The following is a 26150-nucleotide window of genomic DNA, read 5'->3' as shown; positions in this document are numbered from 1 at the left end:
ACCTCTGATACTAAAAAAAAAAAATGTATGTCTGAACAAGATTAAAACACTTACATCTTGTGAAACTAGTGGATCTGGATCTTTTACATTAGTGACTCTAAATTCCAGGTTTTCCAAAATTTGATTTTAATCTGTTAATTTACTAGGATTTCCATTTCTGACATGGCCTTCCTCTATTGTAAATATTAAACGATGATCTTGATCATCTTTAAAGTATTAAAATGATAAATAAAATGATATATAGATATATATAATGTAGGATGTAGAAAGTAGCCAGAAAATTCCTTGTGTTTTTACTAGCAGGTTCACATTTTTGTCTCAATTGTAATTTGTATTACAATAATGAAATGTATGCAATTAATTTCTTCTTTTAAAAAGTGGAAAATACCATTATTTGTCATAAAAAAAAGGCCATTCTCTGGTAATACTGTATTTGCCAAAGATAAAAAAAAAATGTGTAGCCAATCGCAGGACAACCCATCCGTTAAACAAAACCTTTGACTGGATAATCCCCTCATCCCGAGCGAGACACGGGTCTGGGGGGCGCCTCGCTCGAACAATACCAGTGGCTCAGGTGCTTACACTCACCCGACCCTCAGTCTGCCATAGAACGGACCATCACAGATCGGACCATGCAACCACATGGTTTAACGTATTTATCATTAATAGTTTAAAAAGAAGATAAAAGCACACACTTCACCCTCAAGTGGGTGCTTGACCAAATAAACAAACAAAGAATTGTATATAAAGTCTGTACACCAAAGCTCCAAAAATATTATTCATCAATGAATTCATATACATGTGTATATATATATATATTAACTTCTATTACATTGTGTCTTGAGACATCCGACATGACCCATCAATCTACCATTGACTGATGTGATGCAAAACAGTCTATTAGTGAGGGTCTCTACCCTTGAAAGGGCTCAGAGGAGGTGCATTTGTATTTGCAATGAAGGTAAATACTAAATGGTTTTCGGTGTTGGTTTGCTCGTTTTCAGCTGGAGATGTGAGGATTGAGGACCAGCGTGGGGTTCTTCTCACCCACAGTTTGAATATTCAGCCCCCTGCAGCAGGAGAGATGCAAACACTGATAGTCGTAACGACCCATTAACATATTTATGTTACTTTATGAATGACACAAGAGGAGTGCTTTTAAAACAGGTTTCTAAAAAGGTGCCAAAACAAATTTCACTTTCAATGTTGAAAGGTTACTTTTGTATGATTTTAACACTACAGTCTGATGTGATCTTATGATGTAAAGCGTGTACTTGTACTTAAAGGAACAAAAAAACATGTTGGCACATCCCTTCTGCTCACAACACTAAATAAAGTTCAAATTAAACTAGTTCATAACTTGAAGACCACTACATCTCTACAGAAAACAAACAAGAAATGTTACTGTAACGTTTTTTTCAAGCAAATAACCAACGCATCCATAGAGCATTCAGAGTTCACATTACTTCATTGCCAACTTTGTTTATAGTTTAACTTTTTGTTATTTCTAAATTTCACAATATCTATTGTATTCATCCCCAGTTGCACAAGTGAATTCTCAGGTTTGAAAATAAAAACGACACATTAAACTTGCGCATCAATGAATGAAACATCAACTTAAAAGTACTTTGCAAGCTAGTTTTCGCTTCAAAATACACAAATAATGAATTAAACGTTCATTTGTTTTTTACAGTAAGTGGATGACGTATCGACATTCGACAGCACACCGTTTCACTTCCATGCGTTTTTTGTGCAAGTTTGTTGCATCTGGCGCAAAGCTAAAGCGTCACATTAGGCAACAATCAATCCCACATATAAAACAGCTGTTTGAGTGTTAACGTGAGGCGTGTCACTACACGACCAACCAGTTTCAAGTTGATTAAAATTGTCATCTACAATACTATCAACTTTGCACTGCTGCTTTTGGCGCAAAATGACTTTTGTATGTGTTGCTTACCTGAAGACAGGCCGCTGCGGGGTGAGGTGAAAGAGCCAGAAAACTAAATGAAGTCGATGTTCCTACACATTAGCCCTATATATGGACCAACGTCAGCCTATGGTTTCAATTGGGGGCGGGGCTAACCAGTCACGTTTGAGACCATGTGGACGTGCAGACCCTGACTTGACTTGTTGGGGGAACATAACAACATGCACGTCTTCCACGTTTGATATAATTTCAATCACATGTTTTCATGCGCTTGGGTCAAAGTTGAGCTGGACCTTATAGATTGCCAGTGATGTATATACGTGATGGAATTGAATTGGATGGTCAATAATTACTCTGTGTTATCAACGTGACGTTCCGTTTCCGTTTTATCATCTGTATCAGTAAATTAGCAAACAAAGTCTTGAATTCAGACAAACGCAGCGAACACCGAGAAACAGCCTGATATCGAGTCTGTCAGTTTCTAAAGTAAAAGCTCTCTTTACGTATTTAAAGCTGTTTACACAGTAAACAAACCAATATCTCTTTTCAAGCCCATGTGCAGGTCAATCAACACAGTGAGGTCGATGACAATGTTGACACCTGGTGCTAAACCTGGAGTAGATGTGAACAGTAGGCCTGCTGTATGTGACGTTGGGTTTCAAGAAGAAGCCTAAGGACACTTCACTCGATGTGTTTGTTGGGACTCATATGAGGTCAATGACAGTTAAACAGAGAAAAAGCTGTTTATTTATTTGCATAAACGTTTAATTTACGTGAAGCGTTTTTACTCTCACGGGAGCAGAGTGGGTTTGTGCTCTCCGTAGGAAATGCAGGTTTTGAAGGGATTTTGAGAAATGTTTAAGATTTTTGCTTAAAGCTTCCTTTGATAAATGTTTATTTATTTATTTTATTAAGAATATGTATACATTTGCGTTTATAGCGATAGAAGTTTACATGGGCACATTTGCCACTCTCAAAGACAATCACATCCATACAAAGTTCAGCGGTAAAAAATACATCTAGCAATTATTACGAAAAATGACATTTTTCTTATATTGACATTTTTTCCTACCTGTGTCGTTTCTTAATGAATCAGAAAATTGAGCACATGGTTTTAGTTAAACCTCTAGCACCACCTGCTGGTCATTGAATGTATTGCAACGTAGCGCTGCGTGCCTGATTTATTATACGACACTGACACCTAGCGACAAACACACGTAACTGCAACTGCACATACGGATTTCCTTTTATTACATAAAGTTTTTTCGGAATAGCATTTTAATTATTCAAAAATCCAGTTGACTCCAGCTTTATTTAATTGAGTTTATAATTGATTTATTTTTGTCACTCCTCCCCACAATACAGCTCTAAATCAGTTTATTAGGTAAGGTAATGATGGAAATGGTGTATTCATGACCACTTATTTCTTCCTAGCTTAGAATGTTCACTTTATTTCAAGTTCATTTGGTTAGAAAGCATATGCTAAGATCCTTATACACTGTCAAATGCATTTAAGATATCTTAAGAGCTTTATTTTTCTTAAGTTTTATTTACTTATTGTAAGGCTTGTAATCAAAGTTGTATATAACATGAACACCATGTATCAAGAATGCACACAACACGACAACAAGAATGTTTTTTCAGGACAGTTTTTTTATTCAAAACCATTTAAAACAAAGCATTTTTTTTCAGAGTCACTGAATATCCTTCCACTTTCAGAACATAACTTAATAAAAATAAAAAAAGACAAGTTCAGAACACACAGCTGTAAGGATAATAAAAGTTCATGTTGCAAATTTATTCATCATTGTTGCCCTATTATTCAATTTTTTTGTGACACTTTCATTTCTAACTACTTTTTTAAAAATAATGTAAAAACGAAAAGAAAAAAAAAACAGTATTTGTAAGATTAAATGCTAACAAAATGGTGAAAAGCCTTCCTGAAAACATTTGAGAAACACTCTTAAGCTGCCTTTGAGAAGGTTTGGTGTTTAAAATCCAAGGATAAACTAAGAAAGAAAAGAAGAAAGATAAAGAAATACACAAACTTTAGAACAATATACTTGCATTCACCGCTTTGAAAACAGATTTAGCAAGGAGAAATTGTTTCGGCAAGACGGCTTGATTTAAAAAAATGGGATAAAAATGGATATGAATGAAATATAGTAACTCCGGTCAAATCAATCAGTACATCAAAAGCAAGTCAACAAGTCAACTATAAATGTTATTCTTAATATAAAACTTGGTAAAAAATAGTTATTTCAAACTGTACAGTCACCAAGTACATAGAAGGATCAGACACTCATTAGCTTTCATTTGGCATCGGCAGAAGCTTCAACCTTCTGTGCCTAGAAGAAAGTGAGATATTAGACTTAGTGATGTCACGTTTATTAAGTTTGATGCTATATTTATGCAATTTGTTGAAGATATAAAACATCATTTTAAGGTAAAGAACAAGGCTTTACTTTTAGCTATTTTTTAAACCCACCTGATCTGCCTTGGCATCCCCATTTTCAGAAGGGTTGCCCTTCTTCCCCTTGGCTGCCTTCTGTATGACGAAAATGACAAATATTCACACAACAATAATATTAACAGACAGGTTAAAAATGGAATTTGATGTTTTCAATCTTTGTTACGAATAGATCTGTTGACTGGCAGCTGGGCAAAGCATTATGCTTGCAATGCACAAAATGTTGAAAACATTTATTGAGAATAAAATACATAACCCCACATGATTACCTTAGGGGATGCTTTCTTGGGCTTTGGTTCAGGCTTAGAAGAAGTTGGCTTCTGTAAACCAATGTAGGGAGATGAATTAGGCTACATTCATAGTGTGTTTACATAAAGTCTTACTGCAGTAACCATATGTGAAAACAAAAACAAATACACACTTACAGCGGACAGCCTTGCGGAGCGTCTTGTTGGCTGCAACACAATAATATGAATTAACATACTAATGATATATGAACAATTAATATAATAAAAAAGAGTTTAGTACAATGAAAAATCAAATAAATAAATTCTAGTAAAATGAAACAGTAGTTGTAAATATGCAAACCTCCTCCTTGGCTTTGGCGGCCTTGTCTCCGTCAATCTGCAAGAGAATCAAAGAACAAGAAGATTTGTCAAAAACGACGATTTTCAAAATGAATGAAAAACACAAAAATTACCACCCGTGACAGTTACAGGACATGACGTCAGAGCGGATAAACCGCGGCTGTTTTTCATAACGGACGAGCACTTTTCTCTGCTGACTTTATTTCTGCTCCGCGTTCCCGCGCATATTCAAATTCAAATCGGGACTGTAAGTGCGCGCGGGCAACATCGCTTCCTTTTGTTTGGCTCCATCACTACGCGCCTTTTAAAGGAATGGCGATTTTCAGCCCAAAGCACAACGTTCTCTCGTTTTTCTTCAAGAAATCTCCGTGACTCGTTTAAAAGCACATTTTACATTAACGTAGCGTGCAAAAACGAACTTAGACCTCATTTAAAAGCCGTTCACTCGTAAGGCGCCGTCTTCAGCTAGTGAAGACACAGGTGCTGTAAAGATGGCAGCTTGACGTTTCGACTAACGTTAGGCGTACTGCACAACACAGCATTAGTCTCAGTAGAGCAAAGAAGCTTAGAAGTGTATGAAAATATATCGACTTAGCATCGAAAATTCACACTGTTGTTTTTTAATATGATATCTTGTCAAACCATAAACAGAATGGCTTAAAATTCGCCTTTTCTCCTTGAACACTAGCACAAATCTGCCGCGTTATAACTGCAGTAATATTGGTATTAAACGTAATATTTACATACGTTCTGCGACCATGAAAGTTCACCAAGCATTAACAACACTGTATGATCTGCAAAGCTAGAGTTCCAGACTGATTTTACAAGATTTACCGCCGTTTTAGCCCAATAACACTCAAATAAAAGCACGGTTTTAAGGTTATGATGTTAGCGTGTATGGTTATAATGTTTGCGTTTTCAAGTGCAACTCGTTGCATTGTTTCATAATTTCAATAAAGCATTTTTTATAGTCTTGTTTTCGTCACAACGCGGTAAGATTGACAAATCGCCTGACAGTATGTAAAAGCCACTGTCCGCCATTACAGAACAACTACACAACCACAACACATCCACGAAAACAGAAAAAAACATACATGTTTACAGACACAAATACCAAAAATCCTAACTATTTCCAAAAAATGTTTTAAAATAATGCTACAAATCCTTACCTTTCTTTTGGGCATCTTGACTGCAAAAAATCCGCGAAAAAATAATAAGTGGAGGATATTCGTGTAAATAATGCGCCGGTGAGCAACGCTGTCGTGCACGCCTCGCCGCGGTTCGCGTAAAATACAATAACGGCTCTATATGTTTTATTTAAGTTTTTTATATTGAAATTTAAGAAAGAAACCGGTTTAAACCAGATCTTGCATTTTCGGCTCCGGGATTGGCTGCGAAAACGATCACGTATCGCTGGGCGTTGCTTATCTCTTAAAGCAACAATGACATCTTCTCCGGTCAGGTTTCAGAGAGCAGAGAGATGCTGCACTCGTCCGGGTCAGAAGGACGCCCCCTGTGGGCCACAAGAGATTTAGAGCGGGATTTTATTTTTTAAATGTAGTTTAAATACAGATCGTCCTTTAATGTTACTGTCACTATTTTTCCGTCATTCAGAAAGATAGAAAAGTCATCCGCAGAATAACTTACGCACACGGAGTTCAAAATAAAATATGAACTTCTTTAAACGTTTCTGAACGCATCAGAACATATTTTGATTACTTTTGAAGTAGTTTTGAAAGAGTTTCTATTTGCGGGACATTTTGTGAATACTTTCCCTTCACTATTCATCAAACATATCTATTAAGAAAAGGTATTAAAGTTTTGTTTTGTAAAGGCATGCACATGTAGGCACATTTTATACTTTTATACATTAAGTACAAAACAAGCATTTAAGAATTTTTAAGAACATGAGTGTCAAAATACTACCAGCATTAAAAAACAACCAGAATACTTACATTTATCTATAGGCCAGTAGTTTTGATAGAAAGCTTGGATTAGATCCATACATGCATTTTCTGAAAATAAAACCCATGATTTTAGTGGCACTATGCAAGAAAGTCACTATGGTTAGACACAGATCAAACTCATGCTCAAAGTACTGTAAGAGAATTATATTTTATTTATTTTCTTATGCTTTCTTTTCTCTTTAAGAAATGGCATTGATTGCTAAAAGTGACCAATAATTCATCCTTATGGTCACGAAAACAGAAACAAAACATATTTTTATGCTTTTTTCTTCCCTAGAATGACTCAAATCTCAACATTCTTCTCGCAAGCTATCTTACTCTAGACAGTCTCTTGTTCACAAATTAGTGAGTCATAAAGAAACCCTGTGTGCATCTATGCAAAACTGGCAGCCACAGTAAAATGACTCATCTATTGTATTTTCTAGCATTTCTAGTTTGCAAAAAGAAAACCCCTTAGTAAATGAAAATGAATTTATTTAAAGATTGATAATCCATGTCTACAGGGGTCATTTCAATGACAAACATACATAATCTATGCCCCATAAAACGGGGTGAAACTTCCTTCCTGATCTCAAGTATTTACATATCTGTAAATGCAAAATGTTCAAGTCTGAGTAACGACTGTTTGGCTGCTTAAGTCACTGAAGAAAGTGTCTCTCTTGTGGTGAAGGGCATCCAGAAAGCATTGCACCCTCTCCTCTCGTCTGGTAGTGTAGTTGAGAAGCGCTGTCTGTTGACTCTGGGCATCCAGAGGCTTTCCATTCCCACGATGCTGCAGGAGTTCAGCCACACATGTGCGGTCGGCTTCCATCTGCTGTCGTACTTCATCTTTTCTGTGCAGCTCCTGAGCTTTCTGCAACAATTAGACACAACTATGCTTTAATAAACTTTAAAATGAGGTTATGATTTTAGGTTCCTTATATATTTAATTGATGTTATAATTGCAGTGTTAGGAAAGCATTTAAGCAATATTTCTAACAAACATTTACACAAAAAGTACTTGAGCATTAAGTAACAACGGTAAAGGTTGCAATACAATATCCTGTGTCTTAACATTGGTCATAAACATCTGAATCATTTGGAAAAAAACAATTTAACTCGGAAGCCTAAATTATTGGGACATGAATTTGCAAAAATAGTTACAAAACTGCAACTAAAACTTTTACCGGAAAGTCATTCTAACTGTGTGTCAGTATAAAAGCAGAAACCCGAAAATAACAGTATTACGACATACCTGGAGAGATCGATAGCTTAACTGGTACTGCAAAATAGCTTCACACAGATTCCAGAAGGAATATTCTGGCCACAGGACAGACTGGAACACTAGGCACGAATATGAGGTCTGTGGAGATACAGGAAAATGAAAAAAAAACATTTACAGTCAAAACCTGCAGGTGAATATTAAAATTAATAATACATGCTTAAAGGGCTCACTTAAAAGGGAAAATTCTGTCATCAGTTTGTACAAGCAATTACTTCTTCTATAATTCTGTGTTTGGATCTTATTTTCAACTTTAATGTGAATCCACATTTTTTTGTTCTGTTTTCACAGTAAAGGGTAGAGATGGGTCGTTTGGCCAAAAAATCTGTATCACAGTTTTTTGTGGAATTGGACGGTTTCCCAGTTTTTCAAGGTTAGAATGCAGATGCAAGAGACTTTATAAGCTTGCAATTGTATACAGAAGATGAGTCTGACTTTATAGCTGCGTATGTATAGAGAAGACACGTCTGATTTTATTGCTGCATATGTAAAGAGAAGACACGTCTGATTTTATAGCTGCGTATGTATAGAGAAGACGAGTCTGACTTTATAGCTGTGTATGTATAGAGAAGACGAGTCTGACTTTATATCTGCGTATGTATAGAGAAGACGAGTCTGACTTTATAGCTGCATATGTATAGAGAAGACGAGTCTGACTTTATAGCTGTGTATGTATAGAGAAGACGAGTCTGACTTTATAGCTGTGTATGTAAAGAGAAGAAGAGTATGACTTTATATCTGCGTATGTACAGGGAAGACGAATCTGACTTTATAGCTGCATATGTATAGAGAAGACGAGTCTGACTTTATAGCTGCGTATGTATAGAGAAGACGAGTCTGACTTTATAGCTGTGTATGTAAAGAGAAGAAGAGTATGACTTTATATCTGCGTATGTACAGAGAAGACGAATCTGACTTTATAGCTGCATATGTATAGAGAAGACGAGTCTGACTTTATAGCTGCGTATGTATAGAGAAGACGAGTCTGACTTTATAGCTGTGTATGTAAAGAGAAGAAGAGTATGACTTTATATCTGCGTATGTATAAGGAAGACGAGTCTGACTTTATAGCTGTGTATGTAAAGAGAAGAAGAGTATGACTTTATATCTGCGTATGTATAAGGAAGACGAGTCTGACTTTATAGCTGTGTATGTAAAGAGAAGACGAGTCTGACTTTATAGCTGCATATGTATAGAGAAGACGAGTCTGACTTTATAGCTGTGTATGTATAGAGAAGACGAGTCTGACTTTATAGCTGTGTATGTAAAGAGAAGAAGAGTATGACTTTATATCTGCGTATGTACAGGGAAGACGAATCTGACTTTATAGCTGCATATGTATAGAGAAGACGAGTCTGACTTTATAGCTGCGTATGTATAGAGAAGACGAGTCTGACTTTATAGCTGTGTATGTAAAGAGAAGAAGAGTATGACTTTATATCTGCGTATGTACAGAGAAGACGAATCTGACTTTATAGCTGCATATGTATAGAGAAGACGAGTCTGACTTTATAGCTGCGTATGTATAGAGAAGACGAGTCTGACTTTATAGCTGTGTATGTAAAGAGAAGAAGAGTATGACTTTATATCTGCGTATGTATAAGGAAGACGAGTCTGACTTTATAGCTGTGTATGTAAAGAGAAGAAGAGTATGACTTTATATCTGCGTATGTATAAGGAAGACGAGTCTGACTTTATAGCTGTGTATGTAAAGAGAAGACGAGTCTGACTTTATAGCTGTGTATGTAAAGAGAAGAAGAGTATGACTTTATATCTGCGTATGTATAGGGAAGACGAGTCTGACTTTATAGCTGTGTATGTAAAGAGAAGAAGAGTATGACTTTATATCTGCGTATGTAAAGAGAAGAAGAGTATGACTTTATATCTGCGTATGTATAGAGAAGACGAGTCTGACTTTATTGCTGTGTATGTATAGAGAAGACGAGTCTGACTTTATAGCTGTGTATGTAAAGAGAAGACGAGTCTGACTTTATATCTGCGTATGTACAGAGAAGACGAATCTGACTTTATAGCTGCATATGTATAGAGAAGACGAGTCTGACTTTATAGCTGCGTATGTATAGAGAAGACGAGTCTGACTTTATAGCTGTGTATGTAAAGAGAAGAAGAGTATGACTTTATATCTGCGTATGTATAAGGAAGACGAGTCTGACTTTATAGCTGTGTATGTAAAGAGAAGAAGAGTATGACTTTATATCTGCGTATGTATAAGGAAGACGAGTCTGACTTTATAGCTGTGTATGTAAAGAGAAGACGAGTCTGACTTTATAGCTGTGTATGTAAAGAGAAGAAGAGTATGACTTTATATCTGCGTATGTATAGGGAAGACGAGTCTGACTTTATAGCTGTGTATGTAAAGAGAAGAAGAGTATGACTTTATATCTGCGTATGTAAAGAGAAGAAGAGTATGACTTTATATCTGCGTATGTATAGAGAAGACGAGTCTGACTTTATTGCTGTGTATGTATAGAGAAGACGAGTCTGACTTTATAGCTGTGTATGTAAAGAGAAGACGAGTCTGACTTTATAGCTGTGTGTGTAAAGAGAAGACGAGTCTGACTTTATAGCTGTGTATGTAAAGAGAAGAAGAGTATGACTTTATATCTGCGTATGTATAGAGAAGACGAGTCTGACTTTATAGCTGTGTATGTAAAGAGAAGACGAGTCTGACTTTATAGCTGTGTATGTAAAGAGAAGACGAGTCTGACTTTATAGCTGTGTATGTATAGAGAAGACGAGTCTGACTTTATATCTGCGTATGTATAGAAAAGACGAGTCTGACTTTATATCTGCGTATGTAAAGAGAAGACGAGTCTGACTTTATAGCTGTGTATGTAAAGAGAAGACGAGTCTGACTTTATAGCTGTGTATGTAAAGAGAAGACGAGTCTGACTTTATAGCTGTGTATGTAAAGAGAAGAAGAGTATGACTTTATATCTGCGTATGTATAGAAAAGACGAGTCCTACTTTATAGCTGTGTATGTAAAGAGAAGACGAGTCTGACTTTATATCTGCGTATGTATAGAGAAGACGAGTCTGACTTTATAGCTGTGTATGTAAAGAGAAGACAAGTCTGACTTTATAGCTGTGTATGTAAAGAGAAGACGAGTCTGACTTTATATCTGCGTATGTATAGAGAAGACGAGTCTGACTTTATAGCTGTGTATGTAAAGAGAAGACGAGTCTGACTTTATAGATGTGTATGTACAGAGAAGACGAGTCTGACTTTATAGCTGCGTATGTAAAGAGAAGATGAGTCTGATTTTATAGCTGCGTATGTAAAGAGAAGAAGAGTATGACTTTATATCTGCGTATGTATAGGGAAGACGAGTCTGACTTTATAGCTGTGTATGTAAAGAGAAGAAGAGTATGACTTTATATCTGCGTATGTAAAGAGAAGAAGAGTATGACTTTATATCTGCGTATGTATAGAGAAGACGAGTCTGACTTTATTGCTGTGTATGTATAGAGAAGACGAGTCTGACTTTATATCTGTGTATGTATAGAGAAGACGAGTCTGACTTTATAGCTGTGTATGTAAAGAGAAGACGAGTCTGACTTTATTGCTGTGTATGTATAGAGAAGACGAGTCTGACTTTATAGCTGTGTATGTAAAGAGAAGACGAGTCTGACTTTATAGCTGTGTATGTAAAGAGAAGAAGAGTATGACTTTATATCTGCGTATGTATAGAAAAGACGAGTCTGACTTTATAGCTGCGTATGTATAGAGAAGACGAGTCTGACTTTATAGCTGTGTATGTAAAGAGAAGACGAGTCTGACTTTATAGCTGTGTATGTAAAGAGAAGACGAGTCTGACTTTATAGCTGTGTATGTAAAGAGAAGACGAGTCTGACTTTATAGCTGTGTATGTATAGAGAAGACGAGTCTGACTTTATATCTGCGTATGTATAGAAAAGACGAGTCTGACTTTATATCTGCGTATGTAAAGAGAAGACGAGTCTGACTTTATAGCTGTGTATGTAAAGAGAAGACGAGTCTGACTTTATAGCTGTGTATGTAAAGAGAAGACGAGTCTGACTTTATAGCTGTGTATGTAAAGAGAAGAAGAGTATGACTTTATATCTGCGTATGTATAGAAAAGACGAGTCCTACTTTATAGCTGTGTATGTAAAGAGAAGACGAGTCTGACTTTATATCTGCGTATGTATAGAGAAGACGAGTCTGACTTTATAGCTGTGTATGTAAAGAGAAGACAAGTCTGACTTTATAGCTGTGTATGTAAAGAGAAGACGAGTCTGACTTTATATCTGCGTATGTATAGAGAAGACGAGTCTGACTTTATAGCTGTGTATGTAAAGAGAAGACGAGTCTGACTTTATAGATGTGTATGTACAGAGAAGACGAGTCTGACTTTATAGCTGCGTATGTAAAGAGAAGATGAGTCTGATTTTATAGCTGCGTATGTATAGAGAAGACACGTCTGATTTTATTGCTGCATATGTAAAGAGAAGACACGTCTGATTTTATAGCTGCGTATGTATAGAGAAGACGAGTCTGACTTTATAGCTGTGTATGTAAAGAGAAGACGAGTCTGACTTTATAGCTGTGTATGTATAGAGAAGACGAGTCTGACTTTATAGCTGTGTATGTAAAGAGAAGAAGAGTATGACTTTATATCTGCGTATGTATAGAAAAGACGAGTCCTACTTTATAGCTGTGTATGTAAAGAGAAGACGAGTCTGACTTTATATCTGCGTATGTATAGAGAAGACGGGTCTGACTTTATAGCTGCGTATGTATAGAGAAGACGGGTCTGACTTTATAGCTGCGTATGTATAGAGAAGACGAGTCTGACTTTATAGCTGCGTATGTATAGAAAAGACGAGTCTGACTTTATAGCTGTGTATGTAAAGAGAAGACACGTCTGATTTTATAGCTGCGTATGTATAGAGAAGACGAGTCTGACTTTATAGCTGTGTATGTATAGAGAAGACGAGTCTGACTTTATATCTGCGTATGTATAGAGAAGACGAGTCTGACTTTATAGCTGCATATGTATAGAGAAGACGAGTCTGACTTTATAGCTGTGTATGTATAGAGAAGACGAGTCTGACTTTATAGCTGTGTATGTAAAGAGAAGAAGAGTATGACTTTATATCTGCGTATGTACAGGGAAGACGAATCTGACTTTATAGCTGCATATGTATAGAGAAGACGAGTCTGACTTTATAGCTGCGTATGTATAGAGAAGACGAGTCTGACTTTATAGCTGTGTATGTAAAGAGAAGAAGAGTATGACTTTATATCTGCGTATGTACAGAGAAGACGAATCTGACTTTATAGCTGCATATGTATAGAGAAGACGAGTCTGACTTTATAGCTGCGTATGTATAGAGAAGACGAGTCTGACTTTATAGCTGTGTATGTAAAGAGAAGAAGAGTATGACTTTATATCTGCGTATGTATAAGGAAGACGAGTCTGACTTTATAGCTGTGTATGTAAAGAGAAGAAGAGTATGACTTTATATCTGCGTATGTATAAGGAAGACGAGTCTGACTTTATAGCTGTGTATGTAAAGAGAAGACGAGTCTGACTTTATAGCTGTGTATGTAAAGAGAAGAAGAGTATGACTTTATATCTGCTTATGTATAGGGAAGACGAGTCTGACTTTATAGCTGTGTATGTAAAGAGAAGAAGAGTATGACTTTATATCTGCGTATGTAAAGAGAAGAAGAGTATGACTTTATATCTGCGTATGTATAGAGAAGACGAGTCTGACTTTATTGCTGTGTATGTATAGAGAAGACGAGTCTGACTTTATAGCTGTGTATGTAAAGAGAAGACGAGTCTGACTTTATATCTGCGTATGTACAGAGAAGACGAATCTGACTTTATAGCTGCATATGTATAGAGAAGACGAGTCTGACTTTATAGCTGCGTATGTATAGAGAAGACGAGTCTGACTTTATAGCTGTGTATGTAAAGAGAAGAAGAGTATGACTTTATATCTGCGTATGTATAAGGAAGACGAGTCTGACTTTATAGCTGTGTATGTAAAGAGAAGAAGAGTATGACTTTATATCTGCGTATGTATAAGGAAGACGAGTCTGACTTTATAGCTGTGTATGTAAAGAGAAGACGAGTCTGACTTTATAGCTGTGTATGTAAAGAGAAGAAGAGTATGACTTTATATCTGCGTATGTATAGGGAAGACGAGTCTGACTTTATAGCTGTGTATGTAAAGAGAAGAAGAGTATGACTTTATATCTGCGTATGTAAAGAGAAGAAGAGTATGACTTTATATCTGCGTATGTATAGAGAAGACGAGTCTGACTTTATTGCTGTGTATGTATAGAGAAGACGAGTCTGACTTTATAGCTGTGTATGTAAAGAGAAGACGAGTCTGACTTTATAGCTGTGTGTGTAAAGAGAAGACGAGTCTGACTTTATAGCTGTGTATGTAAAGAGAAGAAGAGTATGACTTTATATCTGCGTATGTATAGAGAAGACGAGTCTGACTTTATAGCTGTGTATGTAAAGAGAAGACGAGTCTGACTTTATAGCTGTGTATGTAAAGAGAAGACGAGTCTGACTTTATAGCTGTGTATGTATAGAGAAGACGAGTCTGACTTTATATCTGCGTATGTATAGAAAAGACGAGTCTGACTTTATATCTGCGTATGTAAAGAGAAGACGAGTCTGACTTTATAGCTGTGTATGTAAAGAGAAGACGAGTCTGACTTTATAGCTGTGTATGTAAAGAGAAGACGAGTCTGACTTTATAGCTGTGTATGTAAAGAGAAGAAGAGTATGACTTTATATCTGCGTATGTATAGAAAAGACGAGTCCTACTTTATAGCTGTGTATGTAAAGAGAAGACGAGTCTGACTTTATATCTGCGTATGTATAGAGAAGACGAGTCTGACTTTATAGCTGTGTATGTAAAGAGAAGACAAGTCTGACTTTATAGCTGTGTATGTAAAGAGAAGACGAGTCTGACTTTATATCTGCGTATGTATAGAGAAGACGAGTCTGACTTTATAGCTGTGTATGTAAAGAGAAGACGAGTCTGACTTTATAGATGTGTATGTACAGAGAAGACGAGTCTGACTTTATAGCTGCGTATGTAAAGAGAAGATGAGTCTGATTTTATAGCTGCGTATGTAAAGAGAAGAAGAGTATGACTTTATATCTGCGTATGTATAGGGAAGACGAGTCTGACTTTATAGCTGTGTATGTAAAGAGAAGAAGAGTATGACTTTATATCTGCGTATGTAAAGAGAAGAAGAGTATGACTTTATATCTGCGTATGTATAGAGAAGACGAGTCTGACTTTATTGCTGTGTATGTATAGAGAAGACGAGTCTGACTTTATATCTGTGTATGTATAGAGAAGACGAGTCTGACTTTATAGCTGTGTATGTAAAGAGAAGACGAGTCTGACTTTATTGCTGTGTATGTATAGAGAAGACGAGTCTGACTTTATAGCTGTGTATGTAAAGAGAAGACGAGTCTGACTTTATAGCTGTGTATGTAAAGAGAAGAAGAGTATGACTTTATATCTGCGTATGTATAGAAAAGACGAGTCTGACTTTATAGCTGCGTATGTATAGAGAAGACGAGTCTGACTTTATAGCTGTGTATGTAAAGAGAAGACGAGTCTGACTTTATAGCTGTGTATGTAAAGAGAAGACGAGTCTGACTTTATAGCTGTGTATGTAAAGAGAAGACGAGTCTGACTTTATAGCTGTGTATGTATAGAGAAGACGAGTCTGACTTTATATCTGCGTATGTATAGAAAAGACGAGTCTGACTTTATATCTGCGTATGTAAAGAGAAGACGAGTCTGACTTTATAGCTGTGTATGTAAAGAGAAGACGAGTCTGACTTTATAGCTGTGTATGTAAAGAGAAGACGAGTCTGACTTTATAGCTGTGTATGTAAAGAGAAGAAGAGTATGACTTTATATCTGCGTATGTATAGAAAAGACGAGTCCTACTTTATAGCTGTGTATGTAAAGAGAAGACGAGTCTGACTTTATATCTGCGTATGTATAGAGAAGACGAGTCTGACTTTATAGCTGTGTATGTAAAGAGAAGACAAGTCTGACTTTATAGCTGTGTATGTAAAGAGAAGACGAGTCTGACTTTATATCTGCGTATGTATAGAGAAGACGAGTCTGACTTTATAGCTGTGTATGTAAAGAGAAGACGAGTCTGACTTTATAGATGTGTATGTACAGAGAAGACGAGTCTGACTTTATAGCTGCGTATGTAAAGAGAAGATGAGTCTGATTTTATAGCTGCGTATGTATAGAGAAGACACGTCTGATTTTATTGCTGCATATGTAAAGAGAAGACACGTCTGATTTTATAGCTGCGTATGTATAGAGAAGACGAGTCTGACTTTATAGCTGTGTATGTAAAGAGAAGACGAGTCTGACTTTATAGCTGTGTATGTATAGAGAAGACGAGTCTGACTTTATAGCTGTGTATGTAAAGAGAAGAAGAGTATGACTTTATATCTGCGTATGTATAGAAAAGACGAGTCCTACTTTATAGCTGTGTATGTAAAGAGAAGACGAGTCTGACTTTATATCTGCGTATGTATAGAGAAGACGGGTCTGACTTTATAGCTGCGTATGTATAGAGAAGACGGGTCTGACTTTATAGCTGCGTATGTATAGAGAAGACGAGTCTGACTTTATAGCTGCGTATGTATAGAAAAGACGAGTCTGACTTTATAGCTGTGTATGTAAAGAGAAGACGAGTCTGACTTTATAGATGTGTATGTACAGAGAAGACGAGTCCTACTTTATAGCTGCATATGTATAGTCATATTCATATTATATGAATAATTATTAAATAATCATATTCACTACCTGCCACAGCAGGAAGTCACTTAATCGCACTTCTCCAGATGTACGGATGAGCAGATCAGGGTTCGGAGAGTTACTGCTGTACAGGCACTGACTGAGCAGCACCTCAGATACATCACTGACAAATCACAGACACAAAAAAACAATAAATACATTGGCAGGTAACAGAAATGAAACATCTCCTTTAAACAGGGTCACACATTTGACTGTCCTTATACAGTTCTTTTAAATAATTGGGTAAAGTATGTCTTCAACATTGTAATTATGTCAAAAGCATATATAGGCACAAATCTGTTTAAATTTGACATTTACCTGGATTTTATGAAACCCTGCTCGACTCCCCAGGCCATTTCCTTGACTGCGTTTGCGATTTCATGTCTTGAGGTGTATGCAAAACATACATTGAGAAAACACCTGCAGAGACCAGCAGTTGAGAATGTATGAGCCTGAACAAATAAAATTTAAATTAAACTACATTTATCTAACTAAATTGTCACGCTGTCAAAGAGAAGAGATAAATATACAGTGTATAGCAAAACAGTACTGTTTGAAATAAAAAAAATTCTCAAAAAAAAAAGTATGCATATGCATCAAGAGGAGAATGTTTTGGATACACCTGGCACAATATACAGTGCTGTGAAAAATATAAACCCCTTCAGGATTTTAAGTTGTTTGCATATTTGTCATGCTTAAATGATTTAGATCATCATTTAAATTTTACCCAAAGAAAACCAGAGTCAATACAAAATGCAGTTTTTGAATTATGGTTTTATATATTAAAGGGAAAACAATCCAAACATTTCTGACCCTATGTGAAAAAGTAATTGCCCCACTTGGTAAATCATGAATTAACTGTGATGAATTGAATAACTGAGTTAAATTTCACTATCCAGACTCAAGCCTTATTACTGCCAGACCGGTTGAATCAAACTGAAGTAGTCTTAAAGCTTTCCTGTAGCTCAGTGGTAAGAGCATTGTGTTAACAACGCAAGGTTGTGAGTTGAATCCCAGGGGATTCCACATACTAAGAAACAAATGTATAAGATGATGCAATTATGTCAAAAGCATATACATTTACAGGTAACAGTAATGCGTAAATGATATAACAAATAGCAACACATCATTCCGCGTTCTAAAGAAATTCAAGAACAGATGAGAAACAAAGTAATTGAAATGTATCAGTCTAGAAAGGGATACAAAGCCATTTTTAAGGCTTTGGGACTCCAGCGGACCACAAATGGAGAACACTGGTAAACCGTACCAGGAGTGGCCGGCCTACCAAAATGAACCCCAAGAGCACAATGACGACTCGTCCAGGAGAATATAAAGGATCCCAGAACAACATCTAAAGAACTGCAGGCCTCTCTTGCTTCAGTTAAGGTTAGTGTACATGATTCTACAATAATAAAGAGACGTTGCATAAAATGGCATCCATGGGAGAGTTCCAAGACGAAAACCACTGCTGACCAAAAAGAACACAAAGGCTCATCTCACATTTGCTAAAAAAACATCTTGATAGTCCCCAAAACATTTGGGGAAATATTCCGTGGACTGATGAGACAAAAGTTGAACTACTTGGAAGGTGTGTGATGCGTCCCTTTACATCTGGCGTAAAACTTACAAAGCATTTCATAAAAAGAACATCATATACCAACAGTCAAACATGCTTTGCAGGTTTAGAACATGGATGACTGGCAATAGAACCATGAATTCTGCGCTCTACCAGAAAATCCTAAAAGAGAATGTCCGGCCATCGGTTTGTGACCTCAAGCTTAAACGCACTTGGGTTATGCAGCAGGACAATGATCCAAAACACACCAAAAAATATACCTCTGAATGGCTAAAAAAATCTAAATAAAGTTTTGGTGTGGCCTAGGCAAAGTCCGGACTAAAATCCAATTGTAATGCTGTGGCATGACCTTAATAAGGCAGTTCATCAAGTCTACTTTATTTATAAAGCCCTTTCCACTACACAGTAGACCAAAGGGCCGCACACAGCAAACACACACAAACAATAGAATAAAATAAAACAACCGATGTTAACTAATAGCGAAAAAGCCATAGTGAATAAATACGTTTTTAAACAAATTTTAAAAACACCTATAGAGTGTGCAGATCTAATATCCGATGGAAGCCTATTCCACAGCCTTGGACCCGTTACGGAAAATCCACAATCTCCTGTAGTTTTTGAGCGAGTTCTCAGGACTGAAAGAAATACAACATTGAAAGACCTTTGATCTCTACACGAGTTCCTTTGGATCAGTTCCGAAATATATTCTGTGCCCATACCGTGAAAAGCTTTAAAAACAAATAACAACATCTTATACTAAATCCTATAACTTATCGTGAGCCAATGCAGGTTTTTTAACACGGGAGAAAAAGGCTCCCTCTTCTTTGTGCTAGTGAGAAGTTCATGGTTGAAGACCATCCAATGTGGCAGAATTAAAACAATTAATCAAAGAAGAGTGGGCCAAATTTCCTCCACAGAAAGACTCATTGCGAGCTATCGCAAACGCTTGATTGCAGTTGTTGCCGGCAAGGGTGGCACAACTAGTGATTAGGTTAAGGGGGCAATTACTTTTCCACATAAGGTCAGAATTGTTTGGATTGGATCATTGGATCATTTAAAAACTGCATTTTGTATTTCCTCTGGTTTTCTTTGTTTTATTTAAAAATTTGCTCGATGATCTGGATCATTTAAGCATGACAAATATACAAAAAAACAAAAAATCAGGCAGTGGGCTAATACTTTTTCACACCACTGTAGCTAAAATGATTTGAATATAAAAAATAATTCTAATTATAAAAGAAAACACTAGGATGCTAATGTTACTTGTTGTGGGCTTTGGTGGACACCACGGCATTGGCAATGAGCTGCTGCAGGTCTAGAGGAAGAAGAGTCAGATCGCCCAGCACCCGGACACACACACCATGCTTCTCAAGATTCTCACTGAAACAACAACACATTTACACATCTGTTGCCTTTATAACACAGCCCCATGACTTCATAATGCCAGAGTCCAAATTGTGTATTATAAAGTATGACTGACTACTAATAACAGTTAGCAAGAACACCTACTATCTACACCGCCCTCTGTATTGTTGTGGTTAATTATGCTCATCTGCATATTTTTCCTTTTCTCTGCTTATTCAACAGACAAACTTAAATGCTGACTTTTGAAATATAGCTTTTTGTTATTATAGCAGGTGTATGATACAATAGATCAGAAAAATAAGCAGTTACTCGCTTTCCATAATCAATCAAGATGTTGGGTTTGTTTAGTGAGGCGACATTCATTTATCCAAAGCGACCTCTAATATCCAAGCATATTTCTTATAAATAACAGATGAACATTCAGAATCAACTTACTGTTCCGTCAGCAGGCGGCTGAATTTCTGCCTGGCCAGCTCTATCAGGCCATCCACCTCTTCTTTGGATCGCTTGAAGTTCTCAATGCTGAACGCATATACAGTGACTTCATGGATCCCCAGGTTCAGACACCAGCGCAGTGTCTGTAAGCATCAAAACACATACAATCAATGTGGGGTAAAATTGTTTATCACGTTTGTAAGATTCGTGGTGAAGACAATATATTGGCTTAGCATTTACCTCCGCCAGTTTGTCAAAGCCTTGAGTGTGGCCCTCCTGTCTCTCAACATGCCTCTTTTGAGCATAACGACGATTCCCATCCATGATAAAAGCCACATGTCTGGGCATGGGTCCTGCCTAAAATATAGAGTTACCAGAAGTCAAGACGGTATAGAAAGAATATTTCAGATCGGTTTCATTGTTCAGAGCTACTGTGACACTATGAACCTCACCTTCAGGATGTTTGCAGTAAGTCTTTCTATGAGACTTAACTCTGTCTCTCGAATCCACGACATGAGTGTTGTTTCTGTTAAAGTGAAAAGAATTACTGTCACTATGTGTAATGATTACAATATATGTATTTTTTTTTCACAGTATAAGTGGATCACCTCCCGTATGAAAAATAGTCTTATGTGTTGTAGTAAAACTCCTAGAAACTATAGGGGGGGTTTCCCGGACATGGATTAAGTTTAAACCAGGACTACGCTTTAGTTAAATTAGAATATTTAAATTGTCTTTAAAAGCATAATTTACAAAAAAAAAAAACATTGCTGGTGTACATCTCGTGAGACAAAACAATTACACTGATATATTTTACGATATGTCATTGGAAGTTGTTTTCGATCAAAACCCTGTACGATAAACCACCCTATAGGTGTTTCAACCCACCTTACTAGTAAATAATAGGATATAGCTTACTACAGATTATCAATACACTATAGTTAAAACTAAGGAATAATATAGTAAACATCAACAAAGTGTAGCAATGACTAAAATACACTCACACACAGCGTAGCATTCAGTATAAAGTACACTGTAGTATATTTTAATAGAAGAACTATAAAATTACAGTTTACTGTAATTGACTGTGGTAAATAACAAAGTATACAACATTGTTTCTTTTCTTTTGCGCTACGCTGTATGCTATATCTATCTCTGTCTTCTATTTACATTAAAATCTGATTTCATATCTGAATGACAGCATTATCTCGATTATACGTGAGCGTACACAAGTGCTCGCGCCCCGATCTTAAATAATCGTGTAACTATTATAATCATTAAAAGAGGCTTTTATTCAAACAAATCGAAATCAAACCGTACATCCGCTGATCTTTAAGAAATCATAAAGCTCCAACTCACAGCCTATGTGTATGATGACGTCTTCTTCCCCTGGCCGGATGTGACGCGATATGAACGCGACCGTATATTTTTGTTTTTGTGTGTTTTTTATTTTTTATTTTCATTATGCTTCAGAAACAATTACAATAAGGCATTTCAATTTTACAATAACATTTCTAAGGAAAACAAAACAAAAAAGAAACTGCATTTAGAAATAAACTCATTCAATTACAGAGTGAAAGATAAATAAATAAAATAATATACAAAGATAGAAAAAAATATTAACCTAAATAACAGGTCAAATTCAATTTAAATAGTTTTCTTCCAACTTTCGTTTTTATTTTACTTTTTTGAAAAAAAAAGGCACTTAAACTTATGAATGACGACAGTAAATTGTTGCTAGAAGGGATACAGCTACGGCCGGAAGTAAGCAATAAAACAAAATAAAAAAAGCTTCGGCCGGAAGTGGTAAAAACCCTCGCCATATAATTACAATACATTAGATAAGACAACGCCAACACCTACCACAAGCCTAAACATAACCTCACAATAATAAAAAATAGTAATCGTGACGAAAAGTGTGAAGTGCGCATGCCCAGTGGAGGTAGATGTATCCCTTCTAGTCAAAACCTACATGTGATTGGAGAAAATCGACCACTCTACCCTCATTCACTATTTCCTATATTAGTCCACCTATATAGTCCACTTAATGGATCGGGTGAAAATGAGTGAGTAAATTCGGACACTCAGTGCACTTGAAATGCTGCGGGCGCCATCTGCTGCCGAGATGCGTGAAGTAACGTTACATCGTTATTCTGATGCATCATGGGATTGAGTGAGTGCACTCAATAAAGTCTACTATGCGGACATCACTACAAATGGATGTCCCCTCAAATAGTGCACTAAATTGGGGTATAGGGGGAAATTTCGGACACAGCCGACGCTTTTCGAAGTTCTGAATCAATTGAACCAAAAGCCACTAGAAGCCTGAAACCTTTTGCCAACATAGCGTGACGTCTAATGCTAACGCCCTAGCTTCAGCGGAACGCAGGAAATGAGACCAGATGCTCGTTTTATTTTAATGGAGTTCAATGGGTTTTGTTAGCCTTTACGGGATCTCCAATTGAAATATTCCATATAATTACAGACCATCTCATCTCCCTATAGGAAGAGTATCAGATTGAACCAAATGCGTCGCAAAATGATTAGATTCAGGTTTTCGAAGCGCGTTCGAAACACCACATGCTGTGGCGCCACCTGCTGGTGAAAATGTTGTAACAGCATCGAGAGGCCAAACTCAATTTGACAGATTTTTAAAATTGTAAGGTTTTAAAATGAATTAGTAATCCAAACGTTTCATTAAATATGAGTTCATGCATTTGTGTTTTTAGTTGTATTTAATTATAATCATCATAGCATTAACACAATTAATTACCACTTTCCCCTTTAAATAACAAACTTGTTTGTCATTAAAGCTGTGCAGACAAATAAGCAGGTAAAATAAAGGTAGTGTTATACATCTGGAAAAGGACAATGAAATGATTTTTAAAATGTTTCAGTGTTATACAAAGTTAGCTTTATCTTTATTTTCAGATATTCATTGTAAGAACTCAACAGGATGCTTTACATTTTGTTTTAAACCACACTTATGTGTGAAAGGGAAATTATGTTTTACAAAAATTAAACTGAGGTAAGAGTAAAACAAGAAAGAAGCGTCATTATACTTTTTTATTTAAGGAAATTCGCTTTTGCAATATTTATGCAAGTACAGATAAAGGGACAGTTCATCCCTCAATGAGTCATAATTTTCTCACCCTCAGGTTGTTTCAAAACTGTGTAAATATCTTTGTTCCAATGAACGCAGAGAAAGATATTTGGAGGAATGTTAGCAATTTTCAGTTCTGGGACATCATCCTCTATCATACTAGGAAAATGTGTATTGTTGTTCTGTTGAACACATAATGAGATCTTTTGAAGAATATAGGAAAAGAAGAGTTGTCGGGCACTTTTGACTATGTAATTCTTCTTAAGGCAGTCAATGATGTCCCTAATAATCCATGTAATTGCTTAAATATTGCATAAGCATATTTCCTTAAACAAAACAGTAAAATGACGCTTCTGTCTTGTTTTATTCTTTCCTCCGTTAATTTTTGTAAATCATAATTTCCCTTTCACACATAAGTGTGGTTTAAATCAAAATGTGAAGCATCTTTTTGAGTTCTTACAATTAATATCTGAAAATAAAGATAAAGCTAACTTTGTATAACGCTGAAACATTTTAAAAATCATTTCATTGTCCTTTTCCAGATGTATAACACTACCTTTATTTTACCTGCTTATTTGTCTGCACAGCTTTAATGACAAACAAGTTTATTATTTAAAGGGGAAAGTGGTGGTTAATTTATACAGGTATGAAATTACATGACAGGAGTAAATGATGACAGAATATTCATTTTTGGAGGAACTATCCCTTTAATTATTTACTTTTTGTAAGTCACGTATACTTTATCTGATTCGAAACAAAATATTCATAAAGGTTTTCAAGCTTCATCAAGCAGTGTTTCGAAAGCGCCCATCACTACCGTAAAAGCAAAAACAAAAAGGATGTTTTTTCAACTTTGATTTTTTATTTCGATTTACAAATATAAGACTATACTTTTTATAGACTATCAAGAAAAAACTCTTTATAAACTAAACAAAAACAAAAAAACTGATAACAAGAAGAATGCTGTTTAAGTTGAAAGAGACAAAGTGTTTTTCAATGGTCCGTCAGGTTTAGAAAGGCCAATGTAATACAATATAAGGCCAATGCCGCCATTATTTCATCCAAAGCCGCCATTGTTTCATCTTTAACTTTTTGCCAATTAAATAATTGTGTAAAAACACTCCTATTCATTTTCACGGATTGAATACACATGACAAATAAAAAAATCGACTATAGCTACACTTAATCAGGGCCGGTGTTCTGTTGATTTAAGTTTCCCATCAGATTTTGCTACCCTTGTGCTGTGAGGGGTAACTAAGGTTTAGGGGTTGGGCGAGGTGTTAGTCCTGTTTTGTTTGGATGTGTCAAAATTCGACAGGGTAGCACAATTCGTCAACTCAGGCATGGGCAGGGGTGGGCTGAGCCCACTTAAACCTCTGTCTTGCCCATCCAATGAGAATAAAAATGGCTTTATTTTCTATTGGGTAAAAGCAATGTCACGCTTCACTCACAGAGGGACTTTAGTTTGTGACAGAGAAGCATGAGCCCGAGCGCATGTAGGCCACGCCCTATGACGCCATATGAAAACAATCCAACCCTCTCAATTGATTTTCTATTGCGGGAAGCAGCCTCCTTATCATTTCTGACCAGTTATTCCATTTTCTACCGCTTATCCGACTACCTCGTGTCACGGGGAGCCTGTGCCTATCTCAGGAGTCATCGGGCATCAAGGCAGGATACACCCTGGATGGAGTGCCAACCCATCGCAGGGCACACACACTCACTCATTCACGCACTCACACACTCACACACTCACACACTCACACACTACGGACAATTTTTTCCAGAAATGCCAATCAACCTACCATGCATGTCTTTGGACCAGGGGAGGAAACCGGAGAACCCGGAGGAAACCCCCGAGGCACGGGGAGAACATGCAAACTCCACACAAACAAGTCGGAAGCGGGAATCGAACCCCCAATCCTGGAGGTGTGAGGCAAACGTGCTAACCACTAAGCCAGCGTGCCCCCCTCTGACCAGTTATAACAAACAAAAAAGCCCAACGTTAAAAAGTAATCAAGCTTTAAAAACACCAGAACTAAGTTTTATAAGCTACTGTAGCGTAAAAGCCAGACTCTAAGGAAACAAAAGTGCTTAGGGGCAATAAGACGTAAACTAAAGCATCAGCAGGAAGAATAGGTCAATTGCAAGATCCGGACACACTTAGTATGCCTAGATGCGACAGGTGTGCAGTAAACAAGATATACAGAAATAAATCTCCCTCTATCTCAAACACCACCATGTGGTAGCGAAACAGTTTAGTAGTTTAGGTGTAGTTTAGATAGTTGAGTATGAGTAGTTTAGGCTCATTAACTACAGCAGATATGATGTAAAGTTCCTTGTGCAGAGTAATCATGCAGATTAATTCATCAAAACGTTTTTTTTGCAAAATTAAACAGAAGTCAGTGATCATTCAGAGATGGGAAAGGTTCTTAGCCCGCTTTCTTATTTATAACCGCTTTATTAATACATAAACATAAATAAAATCAAACATAATTCATTTTGATTTAATCTTGCCGTCTTCTGTAATGCACGAATGTTAAATCATTTAAATCCTGCATGTATTGTTCCAGTCATATATTGCAGTGTTTGTTAAATTCCAA

General features: G+C 36.5%; 2 protein-coding genes across 4 annotated transcripts; both read right to left on the bottom strand.

Moving 5' to 3' along the window:
- Positions 1–3560: 3560 nt before the first annotated feature.
- Positions 3561–6385, bottom strand: hmgn2 (high mobility group nucleosomal binding domain 2). Of its 2 annotated transcripts, XM_056762510.1 has the most exons (7): positions 6154–6385; positions 4986–5021; positions 4823–4852; positions 4667–4717; positions 4416–4475; positions 4206–4275; positions 3561–3936 (listed from the first exon to the last, which is right to left on the bottom strand). In XM_056762510.1, exons 1-6 carry the CDS (start codon positions 6166–6168, stop codon positions 4240–4242), a joined length of 228 nt encoding a protein of 75 aa, XP_056618488.1. In that variant the 5' UTR covers positions 6169–6385; the 3' UTR covers positions 3561–3936; positions 4206–4239. The 2 variants fall into 2 exon arrangements, with proteins under 2 accessions (XP_056618488.1, XP_056618487.1); XM_056762509.1 differs by having other exon boundaries at positions 3561–4275; positions 6154–6384.
- Positions 6386–7080: 695 nt separating this feature from the next.
- Positions 7081–21920, bottom strand: dhdds (dehydrodolichyl diphosphate synthase). Of its 2 annotated transcripts, none has more exons than XM_056763488.1 (9): positions 21804–21920; positions 20897–20970; positions 20685–20801; positions 20445–20587; positions 19908–20024; positions 17387–17488; positions 17078–17192; positions 8186–8293; positions 7081–7804 (listed from the first exon to the last, which is right to left on the bottom strand). In XM_056763488.1, the coding sequence occupies exons 2-9, from the start codon at positions 20957–20959 to the stop codon at positions 7556–7558; spliced, it is 1014 nt and encodes a 337-aa protein (XP_056619466.1). In that variant the 5' UTR covers positions 20960–20970; positions 21804–21920; the 3' UTR covers positions 7081–7555. The 2 variants fall into 2 exon arrangements, with proteins under 2 accessions (XP_056619466.1, XP_056619467.1); XM_056763489.1 differs by having other exon boundaries at positions 21765–21841.
- Between the last annotated feature and the right edge of the window lie 4230 nt (positions 21921–26150).

This window comes from Triplophysa dalaica, chromosome 12 (genome assembly GCF_015846415.1).
Source record: "Triplophysa dalaica isolate WHDGS20190420 chromosome 12, ASM1584641v1, whole genome shotgun sequence".
In the NCBI taxonomy this organism is placed as follows: Eukaryota; Metazoa; Chordata; class Actinopteri; order Cypriniformes; family Nemacheilidae; genus Triplophysa; species Triplophysa dalaica.
The sequence above is the reverse complement of the archived record's forward strand: the minus strand, read 5'-3'. Positions and strand labels throughout refer to the sequence as shown.